At 41.8% G+C, this 19,757-nt stretch overlaps 1 protein-coding gene across 1 annotated transcript in view; it reads left to right on the top strand.

Moving 5' to 3' along the window:
- LOC128504434 (cytosolic phospholipase A2 delta-like) overlaps nucleotides 1-19,757 on the top strand; it is a 37,158-nt gene that overhangs the window by 14,413 nt on the left and 2,988 nt on the right. The window contains exons 10-16 of the mRNA XM_053474461.1: nucleotides 13,705-13,742; nucleotides 16,116-16,251; nucleotides 17,259-17,395; nucleotides 17,871-18,093; nucleotides 18,555-18,672; nucleotides 19,018-19,155; nucleotides 19,372-19,479. Of these exons, the coding sequence (XP_053330436.1) occupies nucleotides 13,705-13,742; nucleotides 16,116-16,251; nucleotides 17,259-17,395; nucleotides 17,871-18,093; nucleotides 18,555-18,672; nucleotides 19,018-19,155; nucleotides 19,372-19,479 (898 nt within the window). The remainder of the gene's footprint in view (nucleotides 1-13,704; nucleotides 13,743-16,115; nucleotides 16,252-17,258; nucleotides 17,396-17,870; nucleotides 18,094-18,554; nucleotides 18,673-19,017; nucleotides 19,156-19,371; nucleotides 19,480-19,757) is intronic.

Raw genomic sequence — 19,757 nt, 5'->3', positions numbered from 1 at the left:
TTAACTTCCGTTTTTTCAGTGAAATTAAGTCTCCTAAACAATATCCTTAATCACAACCATATTTTTTAAACGCTAAAGCATAACTCCTGTCACCAAAATTTCCCATATTACACACCTACATTAGAGCATTAAAAGTAATGAAGGAATGTCCTTCATTACTTGCGGAGAGAAACAGGAAGAGTATTGCACAACCACCACTGAGAACAAATATGCATCTGAAAGTGCTCAGAGTCAAGTCCTCTTGATAAACCCACCTGGTAGGCCTTCCTTATCGCATCTACACTAAAGGAATGAGAGGCATACGGCCTAGGATCCAATCCAAACAGAAGGCCATTTTTATGAACTAGCAATTGACCTTGGCCATACCCTAAGGAAGCTGGTTAACAAACGCACCGGACAGGAAGCCTCATGCAGTACCATCTGAACTCCTAAGCCCTGCTGATCCATCTTAGATTGGCGAACACACAATTCCAATGTATCTGATCTTACAATAACATCCTCAATGCCAAGCTAGTTACCACATTACAAAGCATTCCTTATATAATGATAAAATACAATGAATTACTCATTGTTCTGGTAATAAAAAGAAAAGAACAATCTAGCATAAATAACAGTAACTTTGCTGCATACTATTATTCCCAGCCTGCCCTCCGTCCATCCTTTTAAATGATCATAAACTCATAAAGTCACATCACTCCAGCAACCCTTGAGCTGAAACAAGATGGAAAGAGTCCAATAGATTGCATTCCACTAAGCATAAGATGACCGCCCATTTCCTACCTTCTCCCTCAATTAAACCATGTTTGGCAACTGACCATAAGCCCACCTCGACTGCTTTGACAGACAGTGTTAAATCAACCCCACTACGTTGGTGAAGCAAGGCTCCACAAACACAGGGGAAAAGGGAGACACAAAGGAGATGCCTCTGGAGCTACTGCCTGGAACCTTTGAAAATGGAAACAACATTGAAAATCCCAGGCACGTCTATAGCCTTTATCCAGATGTTGAACTGTAAGCAGCGCAGTACCAAATGCGGCAATAGTGCCAGTACCGGCTGAGAGCTTGATGTGTAGCGCTTGATGATGTGAACCATGTTCATATTGTCTGTGCGGAACACGACCCTCCAGTTAGCAAACTCAGAACCCTAGAGTTCAAAAGCCACAATTGGGAAAAACTCCAGAAGAGCCATATTTTTTATAAGGTATGACTCCGCCCACTTTCGGTACCCACCGAGCTGGAAGCATTTGTGAAGAACTCTAGGTCTAAATTCAAACACTCGGCTGTTGCTAGCACGCCTGACCATTATACTGAGACAAGTACGTCACCCACACTTAATGTTAATGCTTAATGCCAATTGTACCTAGGCATAGTCTCCTACAGAAAGTCCTCCCCACGGGAATAAGTGCAGGGAAAGACAAAGTGACACAACAAAGACTGAACCTGCTCAATTTCCTAACAGCACCCAGAAAAAGCTCCAACAATCGAGAAAGATTGTCTAGCTTCGAAAAAAATGGTTTGGAAAAACATTGCATCTGTGTCTCAACACCCAGAAACGATAACACCATGCAAGGACCCTCTGTCATGTCTCTTGCCACTGGGACAGAAAAGTCTTGAATACCTTCCGTAAATGTATCCAGCAGGTGCCTTCCTTCCTGTGGGGTCAACAAACAGAAAGTCATCCAGATAGCGCAGAACACCAACAAGAAGCATTCACTACCCATTGGCAAAGACTTCAAAATAATATCACAATATGGAGCAACCCATTGCCAAACACATTTTGTAGTATTAAGCTCCCCAACAGATGGAAACATTCTGAGCTGATTGGTAAATGGAATGCCACCTCTATGGTAGATCTAGCCATCAAATAAGACTGACCTGCCGCCGGAACCAACTACATCAAAGGATGTATACCCTGCTCTACTCTCTTTTTTTGTTGATATCATTGTTAACACCGGTGGATATGAGAGATGGTAAATAAACCAGATTTTTCCTGGCTCCTTCTTAGAAACCAGGCCCAGCGGGGATACCCAAAGATAAGGGAAGGGTCCACCATCTGGACAGGAGGAACATCAACCTGCAACTTATGTGCTACTATCTCCTCATTTAACACAACTGATCAACTGATTGTCAGCAAAGACCAATTCATCAGAAGGAACAAAGTTTTTCCAAGGGGTTTTGCATTTTCTATCTTCAAATAACATTGACTCACGCCTGTTGAGGCACAGAGTGAGCTACAGATTCATCCCTGCTACACTTACTGGTGTCCTCCTCTCTACCAGACTCCTTCTTGGTGCCCTGCTTGGGACCCGTCTTACCTTTCTAAAAACAGCACACTGCCCAGTGGGCTCCGCTGCAGTCCAAACACCTGTGTTTGAAATGGCATGAGCTGTAAAAATGGCAGTGGCCCTTGTTGAAGAGCCAAGAAAACCCTCATTTGAATCTTACAAATGATGCAGCAGGGGAAGTAGCTGCGCTTTGGAAAGAGTGCGCACGGAACAGGGTTGTCACGGATCTGGCTAGTCCGACTGACTACCTCCGCTGTCTTGTGCTCACTTAGCCTGGGACAACACACTTTCCCCGGTTCCCCAGTCACTAGCCGAGACTCAGTGTAGGGTAAAACCAAACGAAGACTGATTTATTTTGGACACACAGAGCTGGATATATCCAGCAAAACACACATTAACATAAAACAAGATATTGGGACACAAACCGCCCCCTTAATCTGCCTCCCAACAGGGGCAGTGACGAGATTAACAATACAATAGGGGGGGAGACTGATTTATACAACATTAAACTGAAAGAATGGCAGTCACTCCCTGGTGGCAGATCCTGGCTGTCTGCTGGAGATAATCCCTTCAGCCAGTGATGAGATGATAATGCTGGGGGTAGCCACAGAAGCCTTTACAAACCCAGGGCCCATAGTCAATAGGGAGGAGGCTGGCAGTCAGGCTTCTCCAGTGGTCCCAGTGATGGAGGCTTCCGTCACAAGGGTCATCAAAAGCAATCATAAATGACAATCCTGCTTATCAAATCTATGGTCTGGTGATCTTTTGTCTAAATTGCTGGTCGTATTTAAACCAGCATTGACCCCCATAGACTTTATAAGCACCCAAAATAAATTCTAAATATGCCAATAGGCATGGACTTTGCTTTGAGGAATCTCTCACGCAATATACCAGCAAATATGGAGAACCCCTGCAATCAGTTCCCAAAGGTAGGAAGTAGCTGGTGTGCCTTATTAGCATCAGCACTGGCTCTCTTCCTGGGCCTGGGACTCCTTGTCAGGCTGCAGTAAAGAAAGAAAATCAATGTACTCTCCTCTCCATCACATCAGACAAATCTCTGAAACCGACCAGGAAGAAGCCAGCCCACTAGACACCACCACTGCTGTAAATACATCCACAATGTCCCCCCTATACCTATCCCATCTCCACCTGTCTGATCCCCTATGCCCCGGGCCACCAGGCCTGAGCACTCACCCTCCACTGGACCGGTCTGCAAACTGGCGCTGGGGGGCAACTTGGTGGACTGATGGTGTTCTGGCAACCTCAGGAACATGGTCAATTGCTTCATTTGGGTGTAGATAAAGGTCTGTTCCTCTTCTTGTGCAAAGCCTGGGATGCTGGAAAAGAGGATGCTAACAAAGTTCAGGAATGGGTCAGCAGTCATTTCTCCTTCCTCTTCTGTAATATTGGGGATTTAGGGTCAGTTTGTTGTTGCATTCTTCTTGTACATTTATTTTTGCTTATGTCGATGCTTTGAGGCATTACAGAGGCATTTAAGGATGTTCACAAAGAGTGTTTGTAGTTATTTACCGTCTATCTTGTCTTGTGCTCAGCATGACATTGTTGGATTGTCTGAACATGAATTTAAAGATCGATTATAACCTGTCTGACGGGTGACTGTAGATGGAAACCAGCCTAATGTTTTACATTAGAGCTGCTGCCAAAATTGCCTTTCATAAAATTGCCTGCATGGCGTTTTTCGGTCATGACTGCAATTTCATATGCGTCTTTGCCGTAAATTAAAACTACTGACTTCACAACATGTTAACGTACTGCTCAGAAGTGGTGCAATTACTACAATTGTGACAGGGCTGATTGGGTAGATACGAGATCTCTCTGAGACTTGCCAAAAGACATAGAGAGGAGTGCAGCACTGTACCTCTGTTGACATAGACCTGCATGGTCCATTTCTCTTGCCCTGCTTGATGTCATCTGAGGCTTTCATGGGACATTGGAAAGTGACCAGATGATTTTTTTCAGGTTTGGGGGAACTATATAGGCAACTGTCTGTGTTCAGTTTTACTGGCACGAGGTAGGCGGCAACCCATTCATTATTAAGAAGTGTTCATTGTTGTTGGCGTATCTTGAGTCTCATGAGAACCATTAACTGATGTCTATAAAGACCTGTTGAGTTGGATATGACAGATTAAGTGTCAATTTGCAAACTGTGGTGGTGATCATCATGTAAGCGCTTCCAAAACTACTACTAGACCAAAGATAGATTGTAAACTCAGGGAGTCTTTGACTTCCAAACTCCTCCTAAACTTTGTGTTTGTGATAAGAGTTTGACTCTCTCAGAGATGGATAACAGTATGCCAGTGTGAGCCTAGTAAAGATGCTGTTCCATCTATGCTGCAAAATTAAACAATTTAGGAACCAAATTCAGTGTTAAGATCATCATTCTCTTCCTGGAAAGTATTATTTAATCATGTAAAATGTTGCCTCATTCATAATATTTTCAGGAAATGCGTAATTGTCACGTGACACAAAACCAGACATTGTTAGCTTGCTATCAATATGTGATTAAGCTTTAATAAGGAGGACTTAAATTAAGATCTGCCATGGGTTATTGATAGAGAATGCAATCAATGTTTTGCAATAGCAGCCTTAAACATCATTATTTGCATTTATACAACATTTACAGGTATGTTGATGAGAAAAATCTCCATGAATAGAGAAAGATTGGGATTTCCTGAAATGGAATAAAAATATTTTCTCTGTATAGAAACATAGAAAGTGACGGCAGACGTCAGATTCGACCCATCCAGTCTGCCCGACCTCTGAATACTTTCCTTAGTATGTGAGAAGCAGTTAGAGGAAGAAAATAAATAATAGCTTTGCTCGCCCATCCTTTGGTATATTTGCATGCGAAGCACAGATTACATGCAGTATATATTTAAATATGTCTATAAAGTTCTGGTGGCTCTTATTCCTGAACTTGTTAGTTCATACTTATGCAAACTTAGTTTGCATAACATTTCCTTCATCACCCACACTGAGTAATAGTGTCTATAAAGTAATCCCATTACATAAGAGGGCGGCAGAAATGTGCTCTTAAGATCGGAGCCTGAAATGATGAATGTGTGGAAATCACATGAACTGGATCCTTTTCTTTTAATAAAGCTGTGCTTGCCCGGCTGTAAACACCCCAAATTTTTTCAACTTCCAAATCAACCAAACTTTTAATGAACTATGCGGAGCTGCTGGTCTGTACGAGCTGGGAACGATTGGTCGAACTATGAACAGGCGGTCTCGTAGTTATGATCTGGACTTTGGTGTTGTGCCCCAGATGAGGACTGAGCAGTCTGCTCCTTTTTGAACGTTTTGCATTTTCTTAATTAAGCATGGAGTCTTTTATGGCATCACATCTTTAATAGAAGGAAAAATTCCCCAAGATGCCAAATAGATGTCTATTGCATTTGTTTCTCTCCGTCCACAAATAGTATTTAATTGTTAAAAATTTAACAACTAGGTTTATACACATTGCTGCTGCTTCTGCTGCTTCCTTCCACTACATTGGATTCAGGTACAAATTTACTTATTTATTTCATCCACTCCAATCACTCTTTATAAATATTGGAAAATTCCAAAATGATTTCTTTCCTCTAAGCTTTCCAATCAGTTAGTAATTTGCCATATGTTGTGAAATTGAAAACAACATAAAATACCAAAAAAACAATCCTTTGCCAATCTGCATTAGCTAAATTACAATCTAAATAAAGCCCAAATTGAAACACAAATTATTTATGAAGCTGAGAAGGAAGGTTACATTTCGAATGTAGGTTACATTTTATAATAAGAAAAGTAACCTACATTCTAACATTGGGTGAGTTGGGATATTTAGCTATACCGATGGTGTTTCTTCTCTGGTTTATGAGCAAACCAGCATTTCCCTCATCATGCTTTGCTACTTGCTGCTTCCACTTAGTTTTTCCCTCTGTTCTCCCATTTTACCTTATACCCCGCTTTCATGGTATTTTATCATGAGGTCCAATACATACACATTGACATGTTAGGTGCTATAAATACTTTCAATGACTTGAAATGGTTACTCTATAAGCCGGTACCAGACCTTAACAGCACATGCATGGGTAGGTTAGGTAGGAGGGTGTTACTGGAGGATACTTTACCTTCTCTTTCAGTGCTCCTCATGTAACTCCCTACTCCCTAGTGGCTCTTATGAGAAAAATGTTGTGTTTCTATAACACAGAAAATGCCATGTCATAACTAGGCTGCCCATAAGGCCGTTCCCTGATGTTTGTGTCTAAAACAGAGGAGTCAAATATGAACTGGAGGGTCTGCCATGTTGTAACGCTGAGTAAATGCTTCAAGCGGTTTGGGTTTGAACACAATTACATAACATTCCAATAGACTTCTTTTTTTAGATTCTTTTTGACAAATGTAGTTCCTTTGTTGCTGTTGAAGGGGCAGTGGTGTCCACGTGCATTTTCTTCAGGCTATCCTGTGTCCATGTCAAATTTCCATGTCAGATAGGATGCTAAAAGGATGGGGTGCTTTAGTTATTTAATAAGTCATTTTAATATCAATTAAGGTCATAACGGTTATGATGACGGTCAGATTTGCGGAATAGAATTCATCAGCTCAGTATGCTGGATGCTGCATTTGGCAAATGCTGTTCTAGGTTACTCTAAGTAGTTTTATAGTCCTTGTAATATTTGGGGAATTATTTGGAACTAGGATGATGCCATTGTTTGAATAATCAATCTGCACAATAATTTCATTTTAGAACACTGCAATCTTTCGGTGGTTCTCCTACTGTTTCTGGTGATTGTCCGTTCTGATGGTCTAGCGTGCGCTTGCCTTTGGATATCCTTTTAAGATGGCATTCACTATAAAATTATCTCCACATTGCCTTAGGGGCTCACAATACATTTATACTTAACACAGAACAATTTCTGCAATTTATTAATATGGTTCCCATAATGTCGTCCTAGAAAATACTTAATATTGCTCTATCTGCAATGAAAACTTTTTAATATTCTTGTCTTGGTTTTCATATTTTTAAGATTTTTGCTTCACGGTGAATCTACGCTCTTTCATACACATGTTTGGAAAGGTAAATTTAATGCAACTACAGAGTTTACAGAAATTTCTGTATTTTAGCTGTTATTGGTACTGGTTTAACTATACTTTAGAGGGTATTATATGTGTTAACAGTTTGAGTTGTGAAGTGAGTAGAGCTGTACGAAAACGCTTTCTTCCCTTTGGACTGTTGACAAATATCATTTGACTTTTTATAGTTTTTGTGAAGCATTTTACTCCTGCGGAAGTAGCGTGCAAATGTCAAATATCTGCTTGCTTGCTTGCATCACAACGAACATACAAAAACTCTACTTGGTTCCCAAAATGTTGACTAGATTGTGATGGAAAACTCAAATCACCCACAGTAAACCTCATTATGTACCTGACATAGCTGCCCATGGAAACTCTGTGTGGAAGTACAATATTCTTTCCCAAGGCAGAAAGTTTTCTGGCAGTTTAACAATATGGGCAAAAGTTCCTCCCGGGAGGATCTGTTTTTCCATCGCTCAAGGACTCTTAAACCTTGTGGACACGTCTTAGAATCCCAGCATCATTGCACTCGCCATGTATGACCTGCTCAACCCGTTCCATAAAGTGCCATAGAACTTGTAATACTTGTAATAATAAACTGATAAATAAACTAATGTAGTATTTCTAATTTAACAGTGCTACACAAATGTTTCAAGCACCGTCCAGTGGGTCATATCTGAATTAATGAAACTCTAAATGTAAAGTCGGCATCTGTCCTACCACACCCTTATCAAATCTTCTCTGTCGTAATGCATTATTTCCGAGCAATGCGTTATGAAACGTGTGTTGTGATTCTGTCTGTCATACTAAGTGGGAAGTTGCAGTGAAGTTTAGTGCTTGGATTTAAGTAGACTGAGTTGGGTAGCCAGTAGCTGCCATCTTGTTTTGGCTTGAATGTTATTAATGGACGTGAGAAATAAATGTGTTGGTTGTTGAGGTTAATGCTATCGATGTCATGTCGTCAATGTATGTATCAATGGCAAAGCAATCAATGGCAAAGTAAAACCAAAGATATCCTCCTTTTACCAAATCCACCAGATAATACATTTATGAAATTATTGAATGTGAGCCTTCAGGTGGGATTCATCTTTATTTCCTTCTACCCTTGTGGGATAAGATATTGTGTTTTTATTATTAACAGAACATTAACACTCAAAATGGTTAATGTTATTCCAATCAATCTAGAATGACCTCATTAGAATGACCTCATTACCATTACTGCCATAGATATGCAAAATAAAAATGTGTCTGTGATAGGAAGCAAAACATTTTTACAACCTTCCTGTCTCCTGGACATCCTGACGCTTTGACAACACTCTCATTCAGCAGACCAGTGATGGAGCTCACCAGGCACAGAAAGAGCTCTTCATCTGGTATTTAATGTATAACCCAAAGAGAAGACCCCACGTCTGTTTTGTATTTCCAAGTAGAGGGACTGTAAGGGATAACCATGCGGCCCAGTGTTTAGCACAGAACAATACAATAAGGCAGAGGATTATAACCTAGCAATTGTCATAAAATCAGTGTTCAATCTGTCAACACGCTATTTACTGATGCTAAGCAGAAGCCTAGATTGGTGCATTGTTTACTCAGGAATATCTAATCTGAAATTGTTTGTGTGAAGACAACTCCCTTCTCATAGACTGACACCATCCACCTTTCCTCCTGCTATAATCCGTATCTTATTAACATTTGTTTGCTGGATAAAACACAAATTATATGTAGTAATTGGTTAGCTTTGTATGCGAAGGCAATAAAAATACTGCTTTGGGTCATATCCGATGATAAATGGAACAGCTTTTTATCAGAAATGGACTAATACATTATACCGTATTTGCTCGATTATAAGACGAGGTTTTTTTCAGAGCAAATACCCCTCGTCTTCTAATCGGGGTCGTCTTCTAATCAGACCTCAAATAGAGGTCTGATTAGGAGACTAAGATCCAGATCCCCCGCACCGCTGCAGGGGACCTGGATCCTCCTGTCTCACCCCCCCCCCCGACTTCATACACAAACTTACCGGTGCTTCCTGCTGTATTGCCGGGGCAGCGGGTTGACGTCCGCTGCAGCCGGAAGGAGGTGTGGCTAGCAGCGGGGGTTGTCTGCGTCCGTCGCGTAGACCTTCCCCGACTGTCAGAGATCAGAGTTCCCCGCACCGGTGCGGGGAACTCTGATCTCTGACAGCCGGGAAAAGTATACGCGACGGACGCAGACAACCCCCGCTGCCAACTCCACCTCCTTCCGGCTGCAGCGGAAGGCGAAGTCAACCCGCTGCCCCGGCTGGAAGCACCGGTAAGAGAGGGGAGAGGGAGGGGAGGGGGGGGGAGAGGGGGGGAGAGAGAGTGAGTGAGTGTGTGTGTGTGTGTGTGTTAGTTAAATGGGGGTATAGGGTGTGTGTGTGTTAAATGGGGGCATAGGGCATTTCTGGAGTGGCGTTAAGGGGGCATTTAATAGAGCACTCTGCCTCCTGAAATGCCTTATACCTCCCTATATGCCACTCTGCCCCATAATATGCCTTTTAACCCCCTAAATGCCAGAGTGGCATATAGGGGTATAAGGCATTTCTGGAGGCAGAGTGCTCTATACAATGCCTTTTAACTCCCTTAATGCCACTCTGCCTCCTGAAATGCCTTATACCTCCCTATATGCCACTCTGCCCCATAATATGCATTTTAACCCCCTAAATGCCAGAATGGGATATAGGGGTATAAGGTGCAGGGAACTCTGATCTCTGACAGCCGGGGAAGGTCTGCGCAATGGACGCAGACAAACCCCTGCTGCCAACTCCACCTCCTTCCGGCTGCAGTGACTCGCGTAGACCTCAACCCGCTGCCCCGGCACCGGTAAGTAAGTAAGTACCGTATTTGCTCGATTATAAGACGACCCTGATTATAAGACGACCCCCCAAAATCTGAATATTAACTTAGGAAAAAAAGAAAAAGCCTGAATATAAGACGACCCTAAAGGAAAAAAGTTTTACCAGTAAATGTTAATTCATGTAAACTATTTTTTTTTAATAAAAGCTATGATTGAGAAAAATTTTTTTTTTATTTTTATTTCCTTGTATTTTCCAACCTGTCCCCCAGTAACGCACATCTGCCCCCAGGCTTGCCACACCAATATGGCACTGTGGCCCATGATATGCCTTTTAACCCTCTATATGCCACTGTGCCCCATGGTATGCCTTTTGACCCCCTATGTGCCACTCTGCCTCCAGAAATGCCTTATACCCCTATATCCCATTCTGGCATTTAGGGGGTTAAAATGCATATTATGGGGCAGAGTGGCATATAGGGAGGTATAAGGCATTCCAGGAGGCAGAGTGGCATTAAGGGAGTTAAAAGGCATTTTTACCCCCCTTAGAAATGCCTTATACCCCTATATGCCACTCTGGCATTTAGGGGGTTAAAAGGCATATTATGGGGCAGAGTGAAATAGGGAGGTGAATTGCGTTATACCTCCCTATATGCCACTCTGCCCCATAATATGCTTTTTAACCCCCTAAGTGCCAGAGTGGCAAATAGGGGTATAAGGCATTCCAGAAATGCCCTATGCCCCCATTTAACACACTAACACACACACACACACACACACACACACTTACCGGTGCTTCCAATTTCATGCTGTTTTGCCGGTGCAGCGGGTTAACGTCTCCTTCTGCTGCAATCGTAAGGAGGTGGAGTTGGCAGCGGGGGTTTGTCTGCGTCCGTCTCGAATACCTTCCCCGGCTGTCTGACAGCCGGGGGAAGGTATACGCGACGGACGCAGACAAACCCCCGCTGCCAACTCCACCTCCTTCCGGCTGCGCGGATCGCTGCCCCGGCAATACGGCACGAAGCACCGGTAAGTGTGTGTATGGGGGGGGTGGGTTAGACAGGAGGATCCAGGTCCCCTGCAGCGGTGCGGGGGATCTGGATCTTAGTCTCCTAATCAGACCTCTATTTGAGGTCTGATTAGAAGACGACCCCGATTAGAAGACGAGGGGTATTTTTCAGAGCATTTGCTCTGAAAAAAACCTCGTCTTATAATCGAGCAAATACGGTAAGTAAGTGTGTGTGTTAAATGGGGGCATAGGGCATTTCTGGAGGCAGAGTGCTCTGTGAAATGCCTTTTAACCCCCCTTAACGCCACTCTGCCTCCTGAAATGCCTTATACTTCCCTATATGCCACTCTGCCCCATAATATGCCTTTTAACCCCCTAAATGCCAGAGTGGCATATAGGGGTATAAGGCATTTCTGGAGGCAGAGTGCTCTATACAATGCCTTTTAACCCCCTAAATGCCACTGTGCCTCCAGAAATGCCTTTTAACCCTCTATACGCCACTCTGCCTTCTGAAATGCCTTATACCTCCCTATATGCCACTCTGCCCCATAATATGCCTTTTAACCCCCTAAATGCCAGAGTGGCATATAGGGGTATAAGGCATTTCTGGAGGCAGAGTGCTCTATACAATGCCTTTTAACTCCCTTAATGCCACTCTGCCTCCTGAAATGCCTTATACCTCCCTATATGCCACTCTGCCCCATAATATGCATTTTAACCCCCTAAATGCCAGAATGGGATATAGGGGTATAAGGCATTTCTGGAGGCAGAGTGGCACATAGGGGGTCAAAAGGCATACCATGGGGCACAGTGGCATTTAGAGGGTTAAAAGGCATATCATGGGCCACAGTGCCATATTGGAGTGGCAAGCCTGGGGGCAGATGTGCGTAACTGGGGGACAGGTTGGAAAATACAAGAAATAAAAACAAAAAAAATATTTTTCTCAATCATAGCTTTTATAAAAAAAAAATAGTTTACATGAATTAACATTTACTGGTAAAACTTTTTTCCTTTGGGGTCGTCATATATTCAGGCTTTTTCTTTTTTTCCTAAGTTAATATTCAGATTTTGGGGGGTCGTCTTATAATTGAGCAAATACGGTAAATGTTAAGGGTTCATGCTTATACATTGTATGTGGGTTTACTTAACTTGTCGTTTGGCTATTACTCATGAGTATAGTTAGCATATTTACTAAGGAGCGCCAAGCTCTTTGGGAGATACTACAGAGTTAACACAGGCTGTCAAGGGCCCCAAATCCAATATTCAGTATGAGACCCTGCTTAGTGACCCCTGGTGTTAATTGTGTGGCTATTTTAATAACATACATTTAAAATCACTGTGGAATTGTATCCTTTAAGGACCCAGCTGGGCATCACTAGTTGGCAATGGTTTATTAAACACAATGTCCTTGATTTATTTCATGACCATGTAAAATATTTTAATAAAGACCAGTATTATCCTATTTCATTAGTACGTCATTGTGAAAAAATCTGAAAAAATACATTGACAAGTACATATTTTGGATCCTACCAGTCATTGTTAACGCTGTCTGTCTATCCTGTAAAATGTATGTAATGGAACAGAGAGAGACTTTGTACGTTAAGACCTAATGTTAACCCGCTAACTACCACGGTTCTGCGCATTCTATTCCAAGTGCCCGTGGTAACCATTAAGGTTTTAGATGCAATCGCGGGCACAGTGGGTACATGTGGAAGCCACGTCACTGTCCAAACCAATGAGGTATTTCTGTCCACTGATCCACATTTAGTACCTTGCACTAGAATTATGTTTTAAATATAAACAGGACTTTTTGTCAAGATGTTTATTTACTATATTGTGTAATTATTACTTGTAGAGCTACAAGGGAACCAGCTTTTGCAAGATACATGTTTGAAGGAAATTGCTCTCTTTCTGCCATGCTTTCTTTCATTCTTAAAGCTTGAATTTCACTGCCCATTTTTATCCAGTTTACCCTATGTTTGAGAGCTTCTTCTTCCTCCTCACTGCTCTTTATTTGCCCTTATGCCTTTAGGCTATTGGCTCCTTTTAGCTGGTTCCTTTAACCACACAGGGCCAGATTCACCATACAGCTTGCAAGCCATGTGCCTAGAGTGCCATTGTTTTAAGAGGAAAGGTAGAACACCTGTGGGTGGCCTTAATGTAGCCCTAACCACTCAATTATAGTTTGGACATTTAATTTCACGTACATTTTCACCTATTTCAGCCTATATCCTACCATTTTAGATATCTTAATATTAAGGCCACGTGGAGGCACTGTTACTGTACGGGCAATCGGAATCTGGACCTACCTGTGTTGGGTTTCCACATGTCTCTCTAACTAATGCCCTGTCTCTCGCATGCTAGCTGGTTTACTCAATAAACTAGGAGTAGAAATATGTTGCAGTCACTGCACTTTATGGAGGGGGTTCTTCTGCATGTCTGCAACATCTGTATATATCCTTTCAAATCCACTCTGAAAATGTTTGCTCTTCTTCTTATTGTCTACGTGCTTTTTTTTCATAGGGAAGGTCCTTGGAATTGAATCTTAAAGTGGAAGAGTGGTAAAGTATCCAGTTTTTTTATTTTTAATTTTCTGAATGCCTGCTGTAGGGAATACGTGCGTGCTCATTAACACAGAGACCCCGGGAATAAAATAAAAATAATAACATAATAATAATAAAACTTAAACTCAAATGAGAGTGTCTCATTTATTGCCGTCAATGGAAACCATTAGGAGAACCAGAGGGATTTTGGCATCCAGTAATGTAAAGCTGCCCCATATTATTATTAATACGGGGCAGCTTTACATTACTGGATGCCAAAATCCCTCCGGTTCTCCTAATGGTTTCCATTGATGGCCAATCCCCCATCCCATTTTCCTGGAAGGGGGGCTCTCCATGGTTTCTCAATAAAGGTGCAGTGTTGGGGGCTAGCATCCTTGGTCGTAACTTTTCTCTGTGTGTATGTATTGCATAAAGCCAACTTTGAGACAATAGGGCAAAACTAAGGTTCCAAAAGTACATAGAATTCACATCTCAAGAAACCAAAGTAGCCACAACTGCCAATATAGATTCTTGAGAAATAATTATAAAAACAAAGGACATGAGTACTCCCTTATGGTGGAAACCTTTAGAAATGAGAACATCTTTAATTCTGTCCAACACTGAGCTACGTGTTACATGTCACCCTGAGAACCGGAGTATGGAACCCCTCTGCTACAGCAACGAGTAACCACAGGCTACAAGACTCCATATAACTGTTACTATATTTACCTGTAAATGATATCTGTCAGCGGTTCCCAAATATAAAACCCTCAGCAAATTACCCTACTTATCCTTCTTTAACAAGGATTATGAATTTGGTGACAATTAAGTGCACATTAACTATAAAATTAAATTTATATTATTTCTGTTACACCATATAAGCCAAAACAAAGAAACGCCTCGGGGACAAGGAAAAATTGTGCAACATTCTTGAATCTTCAAGAAACTGGCCGCACCCTGGGAGATTGTTTTATTTGTCTCTTCCTATTACGGTTTGACAGATTACACGAATATATAAATTGACTTTTCTCATTTAATGTACTAAACCCAGGTACATTTTATTATTTACTTCCCACATGGCTATATAATTTAATTTGGGTGAATCTTCTTGTTTTATATGAACAGATCAGGGAACAAGTGTCAGGGTTGCACCCTACTAGCCCGGACCATGTATGATTATTTTTGCCGTTATGTCCGGCTGCTACCACTAGTGGCCACCCTCTCCCTTTCTCTGCAGTGCTCAGGATCAGATTACCAGGTCAGCTGGGTCTGATCACCTGAGTGGAACCTGCCTTTATTAACCTGCCCTGCCCTGTAGTCAGGGCCTTTGCATTGAAGTGCATGGACCGCTCTGCTTTGGCCCTGTACCGTGAGCTTACCTGCCTGTACCGTGAGCTTACCTGCCTGTACCGTGAGCTTACCTGCCTGTACCGTGAGCTTACCTGCCTGTACGTGAGCTTACCTGCCTGTACCGTGAGCTACCTGCCTGTACCGTGAGCTACCTGCCTGTACCGTGAGCTACCTGCCTGTACCGTGAGCTACCTGCCTGTACCGTGAGCTACCTGCCTGTACCGTGAGCTACCCGTCAGCCCTGCCAGTGGGGTTCCTGCCGTCAGCCCACCCAGTGGGCCTCCGTACCAGTCAGCCCTGCCAGTGGGCTTCCTGCCGTCAGCCCACCCAGTGGGCCTCCGTAACCGTCAGCCCTACCAGTGGGCATCCCGCCTAGAGACTACTGCCTGCCCACCCAGTGGGCCTCCGTACAAGTCAGCCCTGCCAGTGGGCTTCCTGCCTAGAGACTACTGCCTTTACTTGCTGGTGATATCCTATATCAATACAGTACCTTTCCTCGTATTCTGTTGTGCTGTGTTATTTCGCCTGTCCGTACTACATCACTTACCGTCATGCATCGTGGGGTGCAAACAGAACCCCTTGTATCCCCTGCTACTGGGCTCCTACCCGACCTGCTTACCAGGGTCCTGACAACAAGTCTCCCCTTCCCAGGCCGTTCCTGTTTAAGTTACTGTAGGAACTGCATGAATCCACAGATGCAACCTAGAAGTCTGCACGAGTTGGTGGCAGTGAGTTGGAACGACCAGTCCTTGTCTGAATATAAGGAGATTTTTAAGTGCCCCCAAACATTTGAATAGTAGCGTATATGAGCACCTTGTGCGTGTGCTTTCTGTCATATCGATGCACGGGTGGAAGTGTCAAATAAACATATATTTGTGTTTGTTAAGAATGTACATGGATGTCAGGAAATGTGCTGAAGAGGCACTGTCAACAAACTCTGCCAGGTGACCCTCCTCTAGTATAGAAATGTTTATTTTCTATGTCATTGATCCCCATTCTCTTTCATATTAAAACTCCTATTATTTCTGTCTCTTTCTCCAGCACAGATAAGCTCGATGTACGCTTGGGGTATGACCTCTGTGAAGATGAGAAAATATTTCTTCAGAACAGAAGTAAGATGGTTGCTGCAGCTTTAAAAAAGGTCCTGAAGCTTGACCGAGATCTGGAAGATCATGAGGTGAGACCTTTAGCTGGACTAGCAGATATCCAATGGACAGATATGGTTCAATCAAAGCATCCTTTGATGCTAGTCCAGCTAATTTACTGCTGAACAAATTCCCCAATACCTCTGTGTTTATCTAAAGTCTTTGTTAACGTGTGAATTATGCTTTTGTATTTAGCAAAGTCTGTGTTAACTTCATTAATGCCTGAGGAAGGGACCTAACAACTTGGTCTTGAAAGCTCGCAATTAAACTCTGTTAGCCAATAAATGGTATCATTTTAACTATACTTTTCTCCTGTCTTCTCAACGGCTAACATGGTACAAAACCTTTTTATCATAATTAAACGAGGCAGGAAACATCTAACATTGATTGGTTTCTAAATGGCTTCCACATCAGTCCACGTGTGTTTCAACAGTGTACAAAAAGGCTATGTTGAATGTTGGTGCCATTTTGTTGGCCATCTTGTTTTCCTTGGGTTTGTCTCCATGCTCCCGTTTGGGACCTGGTGTTGATCTTGGTGAGAGAGTTAGAAGCTACATGTGCTGATCTCTGCTGGTGATCTCTCCCATTAAACTACTGCCTTTCTGGGCTTTCTAGACATCCCAGATCGACCCTTACCATATACTTTCCTCCCATGGCTGAATCAGAATAAATGAAAACAATTTTTAAAAACCGAAAATTTTCAATTAGATAATGCTGTCATTTAGTAGAAAATCACGCAATCCATAACATGTGGAGAAGAGGTGGTGATGTGTGAAATCCAGGATTACTGTAAAGCAGTACAATCCTTTTATTGCAAGCTGGGGTAGTTACGAACATACATTTCTATTAAAATAAAACAAACAAACACTCAAATAGTTCTTAAAATTAAGCTCTGCGTTGAGTGTTGCACAGTGATATTTGCACACAAGAATTGCACAGTGATATTTAATTTCTTGCTGGCATGAGAACATTTTGCAAAATGAAACACTCTAGTTGATTTATGCACTGACTTGTTCTAATGGTTGATGCCCTGAAATAGGTTCCAGTGATTGCTGTGACAACTACGGGAGGTGGGACAAGAGCAATGACCTCACTCTACGGCACCTTGTCTGGGCTCAAGAAAATGAACCTGTTGGATGCGGTGTCTTACATCACCGGAGCCTCCGGTTCCACTTGGTAAACTACAAATCTTCCTCCAAGTAATGTAAAATACCATTTTATTGACTGACTGGTATGCACCTGATATAATCTCGCTGAAATATGCCTTTAAGTTTTTTATGCATTCATTTCATATATTCAGCCAAATGCAAAAATCACTCTGGCCTTAAATGATAGTCTTTATATTTGGTGACATCCTGATGAGTTGTGTTTTGCCTAATTTATTTAGTGTAGTTCAGAATAAGATGACATTTGAATTACGGACAAGGGTGTTTGTGCTATGTGGAGTATTATTTAAAATATAAAAATATATGTGCAAGTGGTGTTTACGGAGCGAAGAATGACTTCATTAAGAAGTAGCTCGTTTTGAGCAGGACCCTCTCAAACTTTTATATTATGTGTTGTGTTTTGTATCATCTCTTATGAATATGATGGTGTTTTCTAAAACAATAAATAATAGAAATCTTCATAATTTTTCTCTCTTTTTTGCAAGGTGTATGTCTAAGCTTTATGAAGATCCTGATTGGTCACAAAAGGACCTGACAAAGCCAATAAAGGAGGCGCGGAAAAGCGTGACAGATAGTAAGCGCTCTGCTTTCAGTCTCGATCGGTTGTCCTTTTACCGCGAGGAAATGGAGAAGCGAGCAAAGATGGGATACAAAGCCTCTTTCACAGACCTTTGGGGTCTTCTGCTTGAATCCATGTATCATGACGGAGTAAGTTAAAGCGCATCATTTGTTAGAGGAATTTGATGGAGCTACATAAAACAATAAATAATGATGATAAGGTTTCATTCTACATTAATGCTAATGACGGATAAAATGTACGGGGCATGTATACCAGGAAATCACCTTATTGTGATAGCAGTAAATGCATCCATTTTAACCAATCCTCAAAGTATTCTCGTGATCATTTGTACCTATTGCACTGATTGGTAGTGGTGGCTGGCAGCTGCCACTGAACTCTCCATTACTCTGGTAGTCCAAAAATCACAAACTGTATTCTCCAAAAATGCACTTAATTATTCTAAAATGATTTATCTAGTTCAATAGTTTGCGAATGTTCTTGTTGTATGAATATTGACATTGGTATAGTTCAGTTCATGTTCTAATTTTCTCTTCCTCTTCGATCATGCAATTATGTACGCTTCTGTTATTCTTTATGAATAAACAAACAGTTGAACGATACAAAACTATCTGATCAGAGGAAGGCCCTGAACCATGGCCAGAATCCACTACCGCTGTGCCTGGCAATGAACGTCAAAGATATTGAAAAAACCACTCTGGATTTTAAGGGTAGGTGATTGATTAGTTTTAAACAAAAGTTCAGGATGGAGGTAATGTTACTTCCATAAACTTATTTGTGTAAAGAAATACTTCTAATTCTTTTAATCAAAGCCTGAGGGCTGTCAAAAGGTTAAAACCGCACAGCATTGCTGTTGCAAAAAGAAAAAAGTGTAAGTGTGTGTGTGTGTGTGTGTGTACGTGTACATTTTATAACTTCAAAATTAGGTAAAATAATTTAGTATTGGCCTTCCTGCAGACCATTAACATGTCATGAGTCACCTACTGCAACTGTGTGTGATGGCTGGCAATAACTACAACTGATTGATATTATTAAGTCACTTCATTTATATACAGAGTGGTGTGAGTTTTCCCCGTATGAAGTGGGTCTCCTGAAGTATGGCGCTTTCATCCGTGCAGAGGATTTCGGCAGTCAGTTCTTCATGGGGCGGCTAACAAAGAGACTCCCTGAGTCCAGACTCTGCTATCTGCAAGGTGAGTGACTGTCCCTATTCCAAATGAAGGCAGGGCAAGTGTTGTCATTAATAGCATGCTCATCAACACTGTGTCTATAAGGGACACAGTTTGTTCATTTGAATTCTTAAAGAAGCTTGTGAAACCAATGCATCGAAACAAATGCTCTTTATTTTTAGACATGCTAGGACTGTATAAGTTATATATTTAAACCTAACATATTTTCTTGTTTTGTAGGCTTGTGGAGCAACATCTTTTCCATCAATCTGATGGATGCCTGGGTTGCTGCTGTCAGTTCAGAACATTTCTGGTATAGGTTTACCAGGGACACCGTGTACAATTTAGGTAGAACTTCCTGCTGTTTATATTCTCTGTACATATTGAAGAAGAAGAAGAAGAAGAAGAAGAAGAAGAAGAAGAAGAAGAAGAAGAAGAAGAAGAAGAAGAAGAAGAAGAAGAAGAAGAAGAAGAAGAAGAAGAAGAAGAAGAAGAAGAAGAAGAAGAAGAAGAAGAAGAAGAAGAAGAAGAAGAAGAAGAAGAAGAAGAAGAAGAAGAAGAAGAAGAAGAAGAAGAAGAAGAAGAAGAAGAAGAAGAAGAAGAAGAAGAAGAAGAAGAAGAAGAAG

The sequence above is a fragment of the Spea bombifrons genome, chromosome 9 (assembly GCF_027358695.1).
Source record: "Spea bombifrons isolate aSpeBom1 chromosome 9, aSpeBom1.2.pri, whole genome shotgun sequence".
In the NCBI taxonomy this organism is placed as follows: domain Eukaryota; kingdom Metazoa; phylum Chordata; class Amphibia; order Anura; family Pelobatidae; genus Spea; species Spea bombifrons.
This window is presented reverse-complemented; position numbering and strand designations above follow the sequence as displayed.